The 20,454-nt window shown below is 41.2% G+C and overlaps 1 protein-coding gene across 3 annotated transcripts in view; it reads right to left on the bottom strand.

The window, feature by feature from the left end:
• The window catches only part of LOC102689627 (MAGUK p55 subfamily member 3), a 41,447-nt gene extending 21,232 nt beyond the window's left edge, over positions 1-20,215 (bottom strand). For all 3 annotated transcript variants that reach the window (XM_006638096.3, XM_015362007.2, XM_015362008.2), the window contains exons 1-7: positions 19,918-20,215; positions 8,274-8,384; positions 7,711-7,829; positions 6,583-6,660; positions 3,350-3,430; positions 2,383-2,520; positions 988-1,069 (exon numbers count right to left, since the gene is read on the bottom strand). In XM_006638096.3, coding sequence (XP_006638159.1) covers positions 988-1,069; positions 2,383-2,520; positions 3,350-3,430; positions 6,583-6,660; positions 7,711-7,829; positions 8,274-8,310 — 535 coding nt within the window. In that variant the 5' untranslated portion in view covers positions 8,311-8,384; positions 19,918-20,215. The remainder of the gene's footprint in view (positions 1-987; positions 1,070-2,382; positions 2,521-3,349; positions 3,431-6,582; positions 6,661-7,710; positions 7,830-8,273; positions 8,385-19,917) is intronic.
• Positions 20,216-20,454: the final 239 nt, after the last annotated feature.

Below are 20,454 nucleotides of genomic sequence, written 5' to 3'. Positions count from 1 at the left end.
TTTCCCATTTACTGATGAAACGCATTGTCCACTCGCAGTCTCTGGTCCCAAACACTTAGTATAACTAAAGATCCTTCACACTCCTTCCAGTACCGGAGCGCATAGAATCACCATGGTTACCACACTCTGCTCAACATCCACATTTTAATCGTCAGGTCATGTGACAGAGGCTGAATGGCAGAAAATCTTTTCTCTTCACAGTGGGGGGGTTGTTGCAGTATTAGCATCCAATTGCATCCTGTGATATTTTACTCAGTGTACCTACAGTATTTATAAGTACATTATATTCTGTTCTTAATTCTGTTCCATTAATACTTGAAAAACCTTTTCACTAGAGTCATTTGTTTGAACGGTAAATCTAAACACGAAAAATTAGTCTGAACAATAAATAATGATATAGAATAAATGAGATCATCCTCTAGGATTTGGATCACAGAGAATGTCAGAAGAATGCAAAAAATAAATGTAAAAAACATCGTAATTTCACATTTGTGGCATGGATGCATTTTGCTTATTTTTAATTTTCTTTTCGTTTGGGGTTCTTGAGCTTCTGTCATCTTTTCTCTCACCCATCTTGCATATCTACTCTAAGATCTACAGTGGACATGAAGCACCATCAGGCCCACAGAGCACAACACTGGCACATGGCAGTATAGTGTGGTCTATATATGGTATCGTTGGTCAGGGAGGTGGATTATGAGTGACTCAGCGCAATCAGTTTTCTTGGTTTGATAAGCAAAGTGATGCTGAGTCAACACCAACTTCTGATATTGGACCTTCAGTCTGTGTTCTGCTGGTCCGACACGGCTGTGCAACCTGGGGATTCTTTCCTATGCCTTGGAGAGCAGTTTAGATTTTCAAATCAGCAGAACAAAGCCCTGGGTTTGTGAGACCAGCAGAGGAGACAATGGGTAGTGATGACCTTTTCAGCCACCCAGGAGGAATGAGCCACACCGGAGAGAAAGAGTCGCGTTTGGGGACACCCACCACTCCGGTCCGCAGCTCCACCCCGCATGATCCTGGCCACCACCACAGCGCCTGTGTTCTCATCCCGCCGGATCGTCGCTCCCTGAAACACATCGGAGTCTTACATGGGCTCTGCACTGTGGGTCCTCAGGGACACTCCAGGGATATGTGTATCGTGGCTCTGAGGTCTGAACTATTAACTCATATCTGATGTTAAGAAAGAGCATGGAGCTGAGCAAATTGCAGAAAGGATGGATGTGCACATGGATGGATGGCTATCAATACTCATTCCCACAATTCATGGCACCCGCATGCTCTTGTTTTCAATGGTCTGTGTGATTGTTTGAGAGAATGTTCATTTAATTCTGTCGGGGCCCTGTTCCAAATTAGATTGGATTACTACATAGCTAAACAAGAACTCATCTATCAGCCTGTGGTCTTGATTAATCTGATAGGCTTTTCCACTGAAATGCATACTTATGCCTATTTTTACTGGTCAGGGTTAGCAATGTCAGACTGATGAGCCCTAATTAGTGACAAACAACTGTGCCCAGCTGCTACATTTAACTTTATAAATGGAAGAGACACAATTTCTTTAGATGGTTCTGCAATCCTGTTACGAAATGGAAAGCCTAATTAACATTCATTCCCATAATAGGTAGAATAATAGTCAAATCTATGTGGACTCACAAATACTGTACATATGATTTAGTACTTTCAACACCAGTTTCAAGCAAAATGAATATTTGCATTTTCAGCCATGTACAATTTTTACTCATATCGCAAAACTGTTTGTAAGATTTGAAATTTCAACACACCAACTCAGTCTCAACATTTTTATCCCTATAACACAGCCCTTAGGCCTGAAAGGCAGCAGTGATGTCTTAAAAAGAGAGAGCTCTCTTTTTTTGGAGGTACCTCACTTTAAAAAAAAGCAAAGCCGTGCCACCTCCATTAACTAATTACTGCAGGAAAGAGACAGGGCAGCTTTTTGAAAAAAACTGCTTGAGAAAGTGTTTCCAGCTCCACAGAGCTGGAAACTTGGCAGTGGTAATGTCTGCCTTGGCACAGGCCACAGTCTGATAGATGAGTTCTTATTTAGCATTGTAGAAATCCATTCTAATTTGGAACAGTGCCCTGACATAATTAAAAGAATATTCTCTGAAACATTCAAACAGCCCACTAAAAACAAAAATATTTTGTACAAAACAGGCAGTTTTAATCACACCCTTCCTCTTTCTCTGGTGGTAATGTCAGATGTCATGTACATTGCATATATGGAGAGGGGGCAATCTGACTCATGTCACGATCAGAGGCACGTGGCAAGAGATCCTGGCATTTCTCAAGCTTATGTGCATATCGCCAGGCAGACCCCGGACCTCCTGGGATCTAGAATCCTCCATGGGCACCACTCACCAGGGGCTCCTTGTTCTTGACCAACCGGACGATCTTCACAGACTCCTCTTCCAGCTCATCCTCAAAGTCATCTGGCAGTGGGGGCAGGACGGGGTCGAAATTCTTCTGCGCCACTGTGTCGTGGACCACCAGAACAGCCTGCCAGGGAGACCAACAGGGACGACTTGTACGGAAAAAGATGAGCAAAAGAAAACTGCCACCCTACATGGCCGTCTAATTGTATAGTGCACACCAAAAGAGTGTACACATATACAGTACACACGCACACTTACAAAGCTGCATCCCACATCACAATCATATCGCACATTCCCTTTTTTTATGTGGGCCATTTTCATTCCTGCTTTCCTGTTAGTTTTATGTTTAGTTATTATTGTAGTTGTTATCATTATTTTAAGCAATGTATATTGAATTTAACCACAGAGTTTCCCTTTATTTACATCCTGTTCAGTCTTATATTGTCCTGTTAGTCCTGCTCTGCTTTATTCTTCAGTACGTGTCTGACCGACCTAACAGCTAAGTTTTTACTTACCGACCTACATTTTTACATTTTTGTTGAATTTGCATGATGAAAATAAAGTTAAAAAATAGAGCTTGCAAAAAATAAACCATACCAGACAGGATTCACGAGAAAACAAAGACTTCTTACAGAAACACACTCAAAAGTTCTGAATTAATTTGTATGTTCTGTATTAACAGATAGCCAGTCACATTTCTGAAATACTGAATGTCTCCTTAGTGAAGTTCTATTTATGTAGGTTAATTGATTTAATTCGTAGATGGGGGCAGAAACACTGATTTGTGTTTTTGTAATGTTTTGTCTTAAACATTAAAACTAGAAATGAAGGGAGACCTTGCTTGTTAAATCAGCAGGACTAGACTTGCTTTTCGATGAGTAGTTCGAATAGTAAGGAAGCCAGACCAGTCAGAGAAGGAGTGAAGGAGCACGAGTGTGCCACAGGGACAGTACCTTGAGGTGGGGAGCTGTCAGTAACTGTAGCAGCTCCTTCTCTTCACTGCTCATCGGCCCACTCTGGAGCTCCTCAGCCACCTATAAGTGAACAGAACAAACTCCTCATTTTAAAGACTTCATGCCCCTTTTCTGACATCCACAGGTACTCTAATATATGAGCTTGATGGCACTATTTAGAGCTGAAGCCAGGTGAGGGAGATTCCCAGCTCAAGCTGTGTCTCACCCCGATACTCACCCCGATGTTCTGCCTTGGGCATGTTATTGAACGGTTTGCTCCATCCATGAGAATGTTATTGATTTTACTCATCCCACTCTTTGGCAGAGTTTCTGCTCCTAAGTGAATACAATTATTTATACATATATAATGAAGGAGCTGGACATCTCCAGTTTTAAATAGAGAATACTGCATGGGGACCTCAAACCTGTCATCAAAAGCCATTGTCAACCTGGTAGATTTGGAACCAGAGTGTAAAGTACATGAAAGTGCATTTACTGTACTACAAAACTGAAAACAGGAGGCACTTCTCCACACAAAGAGTTATGGGAGAGTGGAACAGGCTACCCAACCTTCAAGTTGTCGAAGCTGAGGCCCTGGCTTCTTTCAAGAAAAGGCTGGTTGGAATAATAGGATCAATTAACTATCTACTGGGCAAGATGGTCCAAATGGCCTCCTCTTGTTTGTCCCCATTCTTATAAAGATGAAATTATAAGCTCTCAGCCAGTGCACCTTTTTGTGTCCATTGTCAGGTTAAGCAGATGAATTAATACTCAGTTTAGAAAAGAAATGGCAGGATAACAAATTGAGATGAGGGAAATTTCTTCTGAGTCATCCCTTCTCTACATGCATTAAAATCCATTATCTCTCTTGTCCAACAAAGCACTTTATCCCTCAATCTAATTTACTGCCTGTCTTTGTTACGGGTGTATTCTCAGAATCATCATCTCCTCTCTGAAAATGGACACTGGCTTTGTTTCCATGCAGTACAGCTCCACATGACAGTAACATCTACAAGAAAAGTGCAATCAGTAGCTTAACAGAGGTGTAGCATTCCCGTTGTGTTTTCTTTCTGAAAAGAAGGCTGAAGGTGTGAGCACCTGAAGAAGGCTCCATCGCTGTAAATATTGTGTCTCTTTTCCTTTCAGCGTGGAATAAGCCTTTACCTGTTCCTTTGCAGCCCACGCGTGCTGACGCAGATCCCTAGTTGAATTGTACTTCTATATTTCTTGCCTTCTGGACTTGTCTTCGCACATTTTTCTCGCACCCCTCCTGCCTGCTTTACAATCAAGCTGCCATTCCCCCAGCTAGGAGAGTCACATCAAATAGCTTCTAAAACATTCTTCCCTCTGCCGCTCTCATGAGGATCAAACCGAACCACGGAGATCAGCGTGACACTTACGACGAGCGCAGCTCTGCTCCGCCCACCCAGGGCCCAGCCACAGTCCAGAGGGCCCAGAGGCACACAAAGCTACTCTAGAACACGCTGAGAATTCCGATGAGCTCTGGAGTCCGACACTGTCTAGATTTCAAAAGAGGGTGACGTCACTTCTGTAACTGGCTCGGCGCGCTGAGCCCTGTGACATACTGTATACAGTACACCTGTATCTGCAGGGTACTGTCCTGTCCTGTACAAGCAGCAATTTATTCTTACCTCACAGATTCATGAACACTGCCATGGCCACATAAATCAATTGACAATATGAAGCAGCTATAATGGTGACAATAATATGAATGGGAGCTATAACTGCCATATGGAATCAAGGGTGTAAAACCGTATCTGCCCTGCATAGAGGCTGCACAAAGGAAAAATACATTTAAGTTATTAAATAAAGAAAGAGAGAGAAAGAAATACATGCACAACTTTCTACTTCTGTGTTTTCATTTATTTGTATGCAGTAGCTATCTTGTTTTCAGCTGCTGTAAGAATAATGCTTATTTCATTCACTGAGTCACTCAGGCCTCTGAGAATTGTTTTCTGATTCATGGCTCACTGACATTATTTGAAATACGGGCTACTTTTTCACAACATGAGTGTTGAGATGTGCTGTCTTATGACTAATAGACCTAATTATTTATACCACCAACCTGATATACCTGCAGCACCACGGCTATCACGGTCCAATATACCAGCGTAAACGTTTGTTATAAATCATGTACGGGCATTATTACTCATTTCATTGCAGAACTTCCAGACACACCTTCAAAGGTTTCTGTGTAAAACCTGAAAATAAATCATAAATAATATTGGAGCTAGAAGTATGACTTGCTACAGAGATGCAGCTATTCAGTTCTGACTTTCTGAATAATCTTTCTGATTACGAAACCCGGATTCTACCCATCTTCCTATCAAGAGGTCTGTTGAGATGTTTCTGTTATCTAACCTTATGAAATACCAGATCTCATTAATATTCACATGCCATTATATCTCAGCGCCTGCTGCCTCTTAACACCATGATCCAGAAAAGTGTTTCATGCTTTCTGGTTTCCTCTTTCTGGCAGGGGGTGGACAATTTTGCCATAAAAAAAAATCAGTTGAAAGCTTGCAAGTTTTTCCTTCTTACCTATTTTTCAGCTCTCAAAGTATGGTAAAAATACAGATAACATTTTTTTTTAAGTTAGGATTCCCGTTAAAGACCTTATTTATGGAAGCACTCCAGGAAAATGAGAGACAGTTATGTCGTGCTGATTAGTTCTAATAAGACAAAGCAGCTGTCTGAGGCTGCTAAGCCTGACTTTATACACAGGACACTAATCAGAATGTCATGTCTCGTTAGATGGTTGTGCTTTCTTGGTTCTCTTTAAATGGTTCTGTAAGCTAATTAACATTCACATTCCTATAATCTCTTTTAAAGAAAGCACAAGAAGAAAGAAAGAAGAATTTAAATGAATGGCTTAATTTATTGTGTTAACAGCTTAGGTAAGTACAAGTCAGACTTGCTTTATCCTTTCTAGAATAACAGCTGACATGTGATTTACTTTATGCTATAAAGAAGAAAAAATAAGTAAAGGACAAGTAAGGCAAGTGGAAATACGGTAGAGAGCAATTTCATGAAAACAAAAAATACCAACACAGGCACTATTGTATAAGCTGGAAACTCATACAGCAGTGGTATAGCTTAGTGCAGTATTTGTTGTGCCACTCGGTAATGCAAGAAAAAAATCCATATTCTTTTTTTAAAAAATGTGGTTCCTGAAACAGCCATGAGCTGAGCTCCATTGTTGAGATACTTACATCCTCAGCCAGGGATGAGGCGCTGTGAAGGATGGGAGTTGGGCTCTGACGCTCATACTGGCGAAGCTTCTCGTGAATCTGGAACACAGGGACAACAGTAAGGGTGGCTTTCAGAAGACCATGACATTAACTCATCCTGGTCTGACACAGAGGACACAGGAGGGATGGCTGGGGTTCTTCTCAAACTACCACAGCTTGGGCCTGAAAAAATAAGAGCTTAAGCCTTTCAATTAAAGTGCAATTCACACCAAAGTTTGAAGCATGTTCCACGCACAGGCAACTTGAACAAGAAGAGCCTGTCTTAGACACCTTCTGATGTTACAGTACAGTGCTTGGCCAACAGTCAGACCTTTGCACACTTTTCATATTGCATTGCTTTAAAGCTTGTAGTCATGATTGTTTGAAGTATAAATTAAAATGTGTTATATACTGTACATCACCTGTTCCACACATTAAAAGCAAAAAAACAACATAAAAAAAGAGAAAGCAGTAAATAGATAATTATTTTGAAAGAAAAATGGAAATGTATAAATTGGATAAGTGTTCCAAACTTTGCTGTGTCAAATCTAAAGTGATTTTGATACACAAGATTAAATCAATGAGCCACACAATGTATTTGTTAAAACCCAAGGTAAACTAAACATAAACAGCTAGTACACTGTACATTTAACATTCCCTAATCAAATTATTGTGAGGGGTTGCTCATCAAAATGTGTTCTTCTCAGCACCTTCATAATGCTAAACAGTCACTTACTGCACCACAGAAGACATATCCATCTGTAGTAATCTGCCACAGAAGTAATGTTTCTACCAGAAATAAGAAACACAGAGGGAAAAGAGCAGAACACACCATGTATGTGCAGAAATGACAGCCTTAAAGATGCAAAAGCAGCTGCAATAAAACACCACGCACCAAGCAGAGCAGGGACAAGCATATTCACGACTGCTGGCCTGCTTCTGAGCCCCACACAGGTGCTCATACCGATGTCCATGAAAAAGACAGACACGTATCCCAGAGGGTTGTCCCTGTTGTTTACGATATCGATGCGTGGTGGGGCCGAGTGCAGACATGTCTCCAACTGTAGAGTGGCCAGACTTTGGCTCTGGAGTCTTTCAGTCCCCACTCACCTTCATCAGGTAGCCCAGGCTCTTCTCGCTGAAGACATCTCTGAGGAAGACCATGTCTTCTGTGTGGTTGGCATCTGGACGGAGCTGGGAGGTGAGCAGGGCCAGCGTCTCATGCAATCCTGCACAGAAGAGCACCCCCTGCTGGTCATACCACTTGACTCCTCGCCTGAGAGGCACTGCTGTGAGACTGCCTGGTAAAGGCGCTCTGTGGCATTACTTCACTTTGTATCTTTTCTTTAATTCGTCACAATAAAATGATGCGTAGTGGAGGGTTAAAATATAAATTTATCTAATCGAAAACTACAAATTTAATGACTGGCTCTCTGTATGCTCTGCCTGCATCTAAACTGTTACTGATATTGTGTGAGGATCTTAAGATACGTAAAATAACACACCTACATGGAAAAACCAACATACATGCCAGGTGTACAGAACTGTACTAACCTCACAAAAGGTTTTGCATATCAGCGTTGCTCTCATACAGTGAGGTCAATCTTTTGTCTGCTAAAGAGCAGCCTAATTGAAGGAGGAGGAGCACTCGTCTGCACGGTTTCTAAACTTACCTGTGCCCGCGGTTAGGACAGGCATGGCTTCTTTCATCGACTGGCCGAGGAGCTGTGTTCGGCAAACGGGACGAGCGCCCTGCACGGCTGACGGCTCCCGAAGCGGCGGCCCTGCGCAAAGGACACGCGTAGTAAAAGTTTCTGCTGCATATTTCAGTCTCGGGTTAGTGTGCGAAAAAAAATCATCCTGGTTTTGCTTCAGCTGCTATTAGCGTTGCGTTAATGTACAGTGCCTGCAGTTATCCTGCACTAAAATCATAATCAGCGTGCTGTAACTCGTCTGGAATGGGGATGATTTACTGCACTCATTTAAAAGCTATGCTCAAGGTAAACCTGCACTGGCTTCCCACATATCCCGGTATCCTGTGTTTCAGGTGGTGGAATTTCCTGATCTGTAATTCATCTTAATGATCTACACCCTACTTTTCCTGGCCACCAATGAAAGCAATGAAGGCATGTACAGTACCAATTCCATATTGTTTTATATATTTTTGTTTCTCTCCAAACTCAGCGTTTCTTTACAAAACCACTTCAAATTCCTGTTCTGCTGTGATTGATTGCTTTCCCTGAATGATTGCTTTCGGCGATTTACTCCCTATGAAATTATATACATATCTAGTACCACTCTTCCGTCTCAGTGTTACTGTCTTATTTTTTTCCATTAAAGATCGATAGTTTTAAGTAAAAATAACTATACGATATGATAGTATTGAAAACGCCCACGTGGGGCGCTCTAACCATGCGAACGCAAGGCAGGCTGGGAACGGCAGCTGAGGGGCGGGACTACCCGCCGGTATATAAAGGGACAAGGGCTGGAGACACCATCAGCGTCTGTAATAAATGTCCTGTCAACCCGTGCCAGAGCCTCCGGCCTGTTTCGTTACAGGTTTATTGTGTCAAAACCACCAGCTACTAATCCAGGTGCAAGTTTGTGCAGCTTTCTTTATCCCAACAAATACTGCTTTGTGTTTCTGGTCCACTTCAGCACTTCAGATCTTTGCTCTGGGGTGTGTGATGGTTCACAGAGACCAGACTCTCCTGTGCACTGTATGAACAAGTCTCCCTTACGCTCAGACTCTAGATGTGCCACAGCTTCTGCAGATTCCCTGATTCCCGCACAGCAGAAATCTCCACCCTCCTCAGTGCAGCAAAACACATCACACTTTTCTTGAAAATACAAAAAACAGAGTAAGCCAGCTGTTCAGTACAATGATTGATGAGGATGAAGAGCTTCAGTGTTGTTTATAAAACTGGTACACTGCGCAGACCACTGATTCAGCACCATGGCCTTCTGCTTACTGCAACACATGCAGTATTCTCCCCGCTCTATTTTTAGTGAAGGACCCTTTTAAGGTTTTAAATGAGATGCAAAAGTAACAACACAGTCTGTGTTATGCCACATTAAGGAAAGAAGAGTACTCTGATGTATCTCTGATGAAGAAGAAATACAATTCCTGATACAAGGAGCAGCTGAATTGCTACTTTCATCTCTTGAAAAGTTTTTGTCAGCTGCTGTTGGCTGAGTGCTCATGTATCTCCACAGACATCTGTGAGCCTGTATGATCTGAGTTATCAGCTGTAATCACTGGTGGGGGATGGCTGAGTATGGATATTCTCTAATTATTTGGAGGGGTAGTGCAAATAAAAGCAAAAATGTATCACTTCAGGAACACAAATATTGTATACATTTTGTCCAACTTGAAACTGAACAGTACAGGTACTGTATATAACCAATATAAAATAGCCACATAACCAACTAATACTACTATTGTAGAAAATGATATACTGTATACTTGAGTTATCACAGTATACATTAAGTAGTAACCAGACAGTGTATTCCACCCACAGAAGAGCTCAACTTCAGATTCCCAGATATCAGACCTTTGACTCCATTGCAATTTGCTGCCACCACTTGCTTAATCCATCAATCTAGGGAAAGATTGAGTCTAATTGTTGATAAGAAATTAAATGTATTCCCCACATCACCTGTATGGACATTAGTATGCCAAGACTCTTGCCTTCCTACACCCCTCTCACCCCTTAGCATGAGGGGAACAGCTCTCTCCACACTCCACCGAGCAAACTCAGCTACTTGCGTCATCTCCGTGGACCAGATGACAAACAGGCAGCATATTTCAGTTTGTCTGATAGTGTCCCCAGGCAGAGCATCAGATTTGGTCTGATGCCAGAAAAGCTGCACAGAAGCGTACAGCAGCACTCCAAGAGGATTGCCAGAGCCTTCCCCCTTTCAGCCTTTGATACGATTTGAGTAGCAATAAATCTATGCCATTTTGCTCCCTGAATGGGGAAGAAAGCTGTCCTACATTCTGGAAAAATCTCAATCGCAACATCTACAGCTGCACAGGAATACATGCAAATACATAACTTGTATCAATCAACCGATTGTGCTGAGCAGAATGAAATGTAAATTTTACAGAATAAATTCTAACACTTAAAAGCAAAATGGTGATGAAGAGCTAACTTCATTATGCAGTCATAACTTGTGTGGTTGGTTTAATCTGCTTTCGCATGTACTCATCCGAGCACCAGAGGCAAAGAGTTGGATCAAACCTGCTGGAATGAAAGACTGGTAATTTGACACAGAGGGTTTACAGACTTGTGACAGACTAGAGCAGTGAGTGACAGCACCTCAGCAGATACTGTACAACATCAGTCCACATACTCATGTTTTTACAACTCTGAACTAAATCTACAACGAGAGCTCCAGAGGAGAAACCTTTTATAGAATTCATTCAGAATTACCAAAGGTTCCCTAGATGATATAATGAAAAATGTATGCACAGAAAAGCCTGTCCTGTATTTCAACATACAACAAATCACTGCAAGACAATGTTTGTGTTAGCAATGCAATTTGTAATTGTAATTTGTAACTTGTAACTCAAATATCTTGATTCAAGTGCAATTGTCATTACCTTAAATTGTATTAAAAATGCCATTAGATCACTTCAGTTGATCAAAAGCTTTAGTGCTTACTTCATTGTGAATGTCAGTTCACAACACCTGACTGGGTTCTATACATCTACATGGTTAGTATTGCTGTCTAACCATGTACATGTAGCATGCATCATGCAGTTTCTATGGTCTCTCCCTGTTCACATGTGTTTCCTCCTGAAGCTCCGGTTTCCTCCACAATCCTGGGACATGCTGGTAGGTTATGTGGCTTCCGAAAAAATTGGCCCTGGCATGAATGGGTCTGTGTCTGTGTGTGCCCTGCAATGGACTGATGTCCCATCCAGGCTGTGTCCCTCTCTGTGCCCATAGCTTGTCAAGTTAGTCTCTGACTCCCTCATGTATGAAGCAGGTTTGAAAACGGATGGATGGATGGATTCCTTTAGAATAGGTCCCAGGAGCTCTGAAGACTGGTTTCTTCCACAGCTCAGAGAAAGGACCACATGTCCTAACAGGAACATTCACACCTCTTACACCACACTCCCTCACCACTCTCAGTATAAAAATGGGAAATGAGGGGAAAGACTCAATTATAATAAAATATTCTAGATGTTATCCTGTGGGGAAAAGCTACATTAGCATCTCTTTTGTGAATAGTGATTTATGCCTGCAATCCTTTTACTTGGAGCGTAGAGATGATTAATATGCTTCTGTTGGTGTAGCTGAAAAAATCTTGTCAACACGCTGATAGTCAATCAAGATGAAAAGCAAAAATAAAACAGGCACTAACTGGATGTGATTTACTCAATACAGAGATTGTATTATACTTATTCTGCCTGTCCTGATTAACCGTTACCAACACGAGCATACTTATTAAACCTGTAGTATTGTATTAATTATATGTGGCATCATAATAAAGAATAGCTGTATGCTGGTCTCAGGGATTTTTGGGTAACATCCATCCTTTTCAAACCAGCAACTCTATCACCCTGCAACTCAGAACAGGCAGCCCACTGAAGCTCAGCAGGTGTGAGTCTGGTCAGTACCTGGATGGGAGACCTCCTGGGAAAGCTAAGGCTGCTGCTTGAAGAGGTGTTAGTAGGACCAGTAGGGGGTGCTCACCCTGCAGTCTTTGGGTCTAATGCCCCAACATAGTGATGGGGACATTATACTATAAAAAGGTGCCATCCTTCAGATTAAATAAACTGAGGCCCTGAGGGTGTGGTCAAGAAATGTGGGTGTTTCTTCACCAATCATACCCACCTAATAATAACCAATTATGAATTGGCTACATCAGTCTGTTCTCCTCCCGACTAATAGCTGATGTGTGGTGAATGCATTTTAGATATCGTCTCATCATCCTGGTGAACATTGCACATAGGTGGTGGTGGTGGTGGAGGGGAGTCACCATTACCTGTAAAGTGCTTTGAGTGCAGTGTCCAGAAAAGCGCTATATACTGTAAGCATAAGTTATTATTAACTACTTCATCCAATACAGGGTAACAGGGGAGAAGTAACCCATTTTTTGGGTAATGTTGTGAGATTTAAATAAAAACACAAGAAATTCATATTTTGCCTTTTCAAAGGAATAATGACAGAGCCCAAAACCTGCTACTAAAGTATCGCCACATTCGCAGGGTGTGCTTTTAACCAACTGTTATTTAGCTCAGCGTAAAGCTCTGTAATTACAATGGGATTAACCTCTCTTGTGATAACGTTGAACTCATGAATAATGCAGAAGGAGAGGTTCTTGCTACAGCTTCAACAGGAAGGAATGTGATCAGAGAATGAGCTCAGTGTTTACAACTTTGTGGCAATTCTGTATCTTGGCACTCACCCGGCCTCACACCTTCACTGTGATTTACTGTAGCATGGTACTGTCTCACAGTGGAGCTTGACAAAAGCACTGGCCTGTACTGTATATTGTGGTGACCTTCGAGGTGGTAAAATTAAATCTACTGCATATTTTTTACCAAGGTGCAGAGATGCACAACTGGCTCTTGAGAATGTACTGTACTAAATGATCTGTGCCTGCACCTATAAGGTAAATCTTACATCAATTTCACATGCAAATTCATTCAGAAAACAACACACAATAATTTGTTTTTCCTCCTTGACAGACCATTATAACATATTAGAAAATCTCAGATTCTAAGGTCAGTTTCATCCCATGTAACCACATATACTAGAAACCCTATTCTAATGCCTTACTGCTCACTTGAAATATTAATTAACCAAGATGAAGTAATTTTAGAGTCAAATTCATAGGCAGTCATTCATCATGCAGTAGCTGAGCCCGTTTGACATGACTTTGCACGGCAGTATGGAGATGGAAGTCGTTGCAATGAAACTGTGAATTATGTTTTATCCTGAGCTTGATACATAATCCTTATTCCCTAATCCCAATGTGTCTCTACCAGCCAACAAGCCTACATCTCAGCCAAACATTTTACAGATTCAGATCTAATGTAACAAACCTCTGCAGATTTACTACTGTGTAGCAATTACTGTATAAGACTCATAGTTTCCTGCAATAACTCTACAGATTGCTGATTCAGGTCTTTTTTCAAAATCAATTTATCAAATTCTGGCATACCTAGGTTTTTTTCCTTTTCTATTTCTTCTCTACAATGTCAACTACCTTGGATAGAAAGTGATTGAACAAATATAAAAAAAAACTACATTTGGACCTGGATTGGTTTTCTCAGGCTTCCAAAAAATGTAAATTAGGTGAAAATAATTATTATTTACTATTTTTAGTTGTATTTCATGACAACAAACTTCTTATTATGATAGTTCAGGTGGATACCTGCGTCGGTATGCGTAGGCTGCGCAAAGTAAAGGTTTATTCCTTGCTGAAAAACAAAGAAGAAAGAAAACAACGTTTCCGCTGTGGAGGTGCACCCGAAGAAGGCTCCACAGCCGAAACATTGTGTTTTCTTTCATCTCTTTTCAGCAGGAATAAACATATTACTTGTTCCTTCTTATTAGGATGACAGTTAAAATAAATGTCTTTACAGAAAAAAAAGGTTTAGTAAAATAAAAAATACTATTCATGTATTCTATAGAGAGGAGGCTTTAAGTCTCTGAGTGGTCAGAATTCGCTGAATGACGGCTATTTTAACCTATTAGGTGAGCCTTTTCTATAGCTGGTCTATTTGAACGTATAGTGCTGCTTCAGCGTTGTTTATATAAAATAGTGAATTTGCACAGTACAATGAACCTTTTTAAAGGTAAGGCAAAACTTTATTGTAACGCTCTGGTACGCCGGCTCTTAGTTACATTATGCATTTCAGTGTTTTTTGCTTTTGCGCTTGCATTTTGCTGGAGAATCGAAAAATTATCAATATACGTTAGTGCTTCTCTAAACTGAAAGACGAGAATATTCCTATGAAAAAAAGGTAGTTTGCTTTATGCTGGTGTTATCTAGTTATGAAACGCAGTTCTGAAAAGCTTAGGATGTGTTGTGTCATATGTAGTCCGTGGTGTTGTGTTTTTCTTTTGCTGGTAAAAGTACATATTATCTCAACCGGTGTGCAGTTTCTGTGTAATGTGACGTTGTCAGTATTAATTTATTACAAAACAGTTTTACTGCATTGAAAACAGTTAATGGTCATGCTTACAGGATGTTCGAGATCGCTTTGCTATATTTTGAGAAACGATAAATAAATGTTGCTTTTGTTAAGGAAAACTGTAATGTTTAAAAGCAAATACGCACGTTTAGGTGGATATGCCTACCCCTGGGTCTACTGTATATAAAGAAGATAACAATGAACACTTCTACTCGTACCGTATCTGCAGTGCTATTAGTGCTTAAAGATTTGAATACCATGCACTATCCTTTAAGCACCATCTGCCCCACCCCTCAGGGAAATCACAACAGGTTACTGATTGCTCAGGCCAATGGGTATTCATGCATTGTCTAAAAAAAGAGAAGCTCTTCATTTATATCAGGGTGCCTGGCAAAGATCTGGGATTCCACAATTAATCACCTCTGAATTGGTATCCAGGACACCAGTCTTTACAATGTATGTCTTGTCAATAAGATATAAAGCTTATTTAATGTAATTATCATCATTTGTATTAAGTTTTTTTATATAAACAGTATAATATGCTTTGCATTTCTACAGCAGTTTTGATATCAAAGGACTTCAGGATGTTCACACACTGGAGCCACTTTTCCCACCAGTGACCTGGCACACAGCAGCCAAGCAGTGCAGGCCTAGCCACAGCATGGAGCAGTGGGGCTGGGGGGCTCTGGACTTGTTACAGGAAAGCTGTGGGTTCAAACCCAGAGAGACCACTGCTTATATACCCCTGAGATTCCACTCAAGGTGCTTCAGCAATTGTTGAAATACAAACCAGATGTAAATGGACTTGGAATTTTAAGCGTCACCCAAATAGGTGGGTTAATTATGGGAGGAATTTAAGATGAGCGTGTTATGTAAAATCCCAAATTATTCAAATAGAATCCAGTCAGGACACTGGTATAACACTCCTTTTTTTGTAGACATTGCCATGATTTTGTTATAGAACAAGTAGACATATCCAAAGAATGGTATATCCTATAGTATGTGCCCTGTCATCATACAATTTTAGAAACAAAGGTACAGACAGAATAGCACCACTTGCTGGTCCATCAACACCACTTACAGTAGCAACCTGGTTTTACTTAGAGACTTTCCATCCTATTACTGAACACACATCAAATCAAACTTGGGCTCGTCCTGGGTGACTAAGCAAATTGACTTCAAATAACCCCCACAATACTGCAAGCCAGTATGTGTAAAGTACTGTACACCTATAGGTCACGCATTATGGAAAGATCGCATTTTACATAGACAACACTGTACTTCAACATTCAACTGAAACTTCTGAACTTCTGAACTTCTTGTTCCAAGACCGAATGCAGTGACAGAAAAAAATGGATCCTTGAGTGAACTTTTAATGGCTTCCATTAAATAAACCGAGACTTGTCCCACAAAGGTGGCACTTTTTGAAGTGTTTGTTATTCTGTCATCTCTGTCTTGTGATTCATAAATCTAAGTGAAATCCACTGGACACGAGGCTTTAGGATGGAAACAAAAGGGAAGGTGTGTTTGGTTGAGGCAGGCAGAGAGAGTCAGCCCGTCTCCTGAGCGCGGACTGAGCTGTCTGTGAACACGGCAGGCTGGCAGAGTGTTTCCCAGCAGGGGAGACAGGAGGCGAAGCACATTTCCCTCAGGGTCAAAGGTCACTAAATTGCCAACTGGGCTTTTTTTCTCCATTATTGTTCTGCTCCCACCGCAACTCCAAACAGCACCTGAGTGACTACAGTAGGTGGATGGAGAGTTGTTCTCTCGCTGGTTAATTTCAGTCAACTGTAATCACAGATTTATTTTCCTTTCTTTTGCTGCCTATTTCCTTTTTTGTTGGGTTTTTTTATTTTAGAAGGGAATGCTGCGTTTTCAGATCGGAAGAAATGGACTTTCCTGTGGGAGGCCAATAGGGCCGGGGTTCCCAATACTGCTGCCGAAGGCCCACACACCCACAGGTTCACTTCTGAACTGGACTGCCACAGTCTCTTTATTGTAACACTGTATGAGCAAATTGTTCCCAGCTCACACATTTGGGATTTTAATGAGCAAATTGTTCCCAGCTCACACATTTGGGATTTTGTTTTACTTGAGAAATGCAATGGTTACAAGGCAGCCTCTGAAATATGCTGAAAACAGTCAAACAGTTGAATACTATTTTTAAGTCGGTCAGGTGCTCAGCTGTGTAACTAAGAGCTAGGCTCAAGATTGGAAATGGCTCTGGCCTGAACTGCTTTAACGGCCCAGAGCTGAAGAAAACGAGGGATGATCTGAATGGCCATCGAGGTGTTGAGAGAAATTAACCCCTGCATTTTTTTGCAAAATTAAAGGGATCTGGCTTCCACTTCTTCAGAATCATGTCAGCCTTGTGCTTTTGTTTTGCTGCGGCCCATTGACCAGAGGCTGAACTGCATGGAGCAATGATTAAGAGCTATCTGATTATGTCATATTCGTGACTGCTGCCATGGAAACCAGGGATATGACCACTCGCTGTGACTCATGGAGCAAACAGTGCAAACGACTGGTTACACAGGAGACCTAGAGTTTCGAATAGTTGAAGATTGAGAATCCACAAATTTAATCTACTGTATGTAAAGTCACAGCCATCCCTCTGCCCATTTGTAGATCCTGTAGGAGTGTGACTTATTTCTTCTTCAATGAGAACTGAGTGACTGAAAGACACACATCTTCTGAAGGCTGTTTGTAGCTCCACTGTGCCTGATTCTCATTTCAGAGCCTTTTCTTTCCCAATTCAAAGACAGAGAGGCAAGAGGACTTTGTGGAAAATGAGTACTTCCAAGACAGGACACTTTTATCCCAGTGGTGATAAACCTCACTAGAAAACCCTAAGAAACAGATGTGGCTGTGGGATCAGTAAAGTACTGTAACAGAAAAAACAGTCAGTAGAGACAGGCTGTCATTTCTGTGTTCCCACAACAGTCTGTTCCTTGAGATTATTAGGACCGTTGTTTTGAGATTGTTCCAACATCACTAATTTCCAGGTACTATTTATGATTCATAGAATGCTGCCGTAGACCATTTGGAATGTGGATTAGTTCTCATGGACAATATGAATTATACAGATACATTTACTCCTCCAGTCAGAAGAGGAATTATAAAATGTTGGAATTATGAAATGCTTAGTACTTGCAGCACAAACAGCTGTTTTTTTGTATTTTAAGGGAACATGTTTTGCTCAGGGTAAGTAGGTATTACAGACTTAGGAAGGTATTATCGTTGTATGAGCACAATTTTATGATGTATTAGTATTTCATATACTTTGTCGGTTAGAATAACTTTGTCAACTGTCGGTAGAGATAAATTGCAGATAGCCTGTCAGAGACACTGTGAGATGGTCAGATCTGCCTAAGGCAAAAAGACAGACTTGATACCTGAATGCTATCTTACATTTAAGTAGGTGAAAATGGAAAATTGGAGTTGCTAAAGACATCATCTTTATTTTCATTTTGACTAGAATAGGTTTCAGAATATAAGATATTGGAATGTACAGGTTTAGGTTGGTTTTGATGTAAGCAAGGGCCCAATTTATGTGATACAATTTATCAATGTAAGTGTCTAACTAGACTCACCTTCAGATAGATTACAGACACAATGGGGAACCTGGACACATCAGGATACATATGAATATGTAGTTCAATCTTTGAAAAAAGTCTAATAAACTAGGCAGTCATGGGCATATGACAACATGGTCACAGAATGGCAAACTGCATGACCATATGGACTGTATTTGACATTTTAATCCTGGCTTTAGGACACAGACTTAGGTTTGTATCTCAGCAACATCTGCCAGAAAGGTGATGAAACAGGTCTAGTAGCTATGAAGATCAAGATGTAGATGATATCGCTGGTAAATAATTATCAACAGCAGCATGTATGTCTGTTAGTGAATGACACATAGTACAAATATGACAGCTGTTCATTATTTTTCTTTTCCAATTTCATTTTTTCATCATTTTCATTTTTCCATTGTCCATTGCATAAGACTGTTCATGGCAAAATTAATTTCTGTAGAAAGAAGTCAACGGATTAATCTTGGGACTGCCTTCATTTTTCCAAACTTATTTCATGCCAGTAAAATTAGTATACTTATAGTAGTCTGCTACTAAATTACAGGAAAGCTTTCAAATTTACACTGAAAGCTCAAGAGTGGCACCAAAGCCAGACTGAACAAACTCCAAGCAATTAATTACGAGCTGTACAATACCAGAAATTAAGCATGCAAAGTGCAATCAGTGTTTCAGCAGAAGTCAAGGAGCTCAGTAGTATTTAGGTAGCTGAGCAGGAGACCACAATACCAATGGTTTTGTGACCTCAGTACAAACCCGGTAATTGAATGCAGTAACTTTTAATTAACCAAAGAGAGGAAAGTCCAGGCGCATGCAAAACTTCCAAAGCTAGATCATTAGTGGTCCCACCATCAAATCCAGCAGATGCGGAAAGGAATCTGTAGAAGTCAGACATGGGGCATGTCCGAGGAGATGAACTAAATAATGAACAGACATCCCTGCCAGCTAAAGCCCTTGTATCACAGAGCTCACATTGAAGACAATAAAAATAGACTGTTGGATTTAGGGCTTGGGAATTACAAATGGTTTCTCTTTTAAATGAGCTGCCCTTCTTTCTTTTAAATCCCCTTTCTGGTCCGAGCGAAGGGATCGGAAGTGGTACGGAGCTGTCATGCGGGCTGCGTAAGCAGAATTCCATTAATGAGCGAGTGGATTCAAGAATCGGAGGGTAAAAGTCAAAGTCAGATCATTAGACATGTTGAGCCACAATACAGTGCTGTAGTAACGCATACGATGCTGGACTTGATCACCCCACACCCACTCCAGCAGCGTCTCGCTCATTTATCAAGCAAAAGGAACGTGCCGTCACAAACAAAGCTTTTTAATTAATATTAATAGAAAAAACACAGAAACACGCTACAGACCCCCTTCCTGCTGCACACACTCCCTTTTCTTAAAATGGGGGCATCTTATTCAGATACATCCTCTGCATTCCTCTCCATAGCCTCACAGCATTCCTATGTTATTGTTGTCTGCACACCGTGTAACAGCATCAAATCAAGTACCTTTGCAAGGCTGGTCCAAGCACAACCCCTGCTTCAGATTGTGAAAATATCAAGTCAGAACCCTTACCTTTTTTACAAGAAAATGCTGTGGATATCCGCTGGTATGCTCTTCTCTGCTCGGCGGATTCCCTGTCCTCTGGCAGTGTGAATCTGCTGCTCGGCTTGCCGCTCTCTCTCCGCGCTCCTCAGCATCACCGTTTCCAACTGAACAATTTTCTAATGTGTTGGACCTGATAGCGGCAGACCTGCGCCGGGGCTGTTCCCCCACATTGCCACCCCCCTCCCTCACAACCCCTCCCCTCTGGTTAATTACGATTCCTAGGAAAGCCCAAAGAGGAGCACATTCAGGCAGGGGGAAGAAGAAAACAGATAGCAGACGTACTGTACAGTATGTAGCCTTGTTTTTGTTCTCTCTCAGGACCCTTTCCCGTGTGCCTGTGTGTGGTGAGAAGGAAATGAATTGTTAAAGCTGGAGCCTGCCATTCAGATGGTAATGGGCACGGATGCTGTGAGTGTTTCTTTTGTGCTACATTGAGATTTCCCTGGGGTCTCGGGGGCTAACAAGTGAACCGTGCATCGGCGCGCCCGCACACACACAAACACA

Source organism: Lepisosteus oculatus, chromosome 28 (genome assembly GCF_040954835.1).
Source record: "Lepisosteus oculatus isolate fLepOcu1 chromosome 28, fLepOcu1.hap2, whole genome shotgun sequence".
NCBI lineage: Eukaryota > Metazoa > Chordata > Actinopteri > Semionotiformes > Lepisosteidae > Lepisosteus > Lepisosteus oculatus.
Note: the sequence above shows the minus strand (reverse complement) of the source record. Positions and strands in the feature narration are given on the sequence as shown.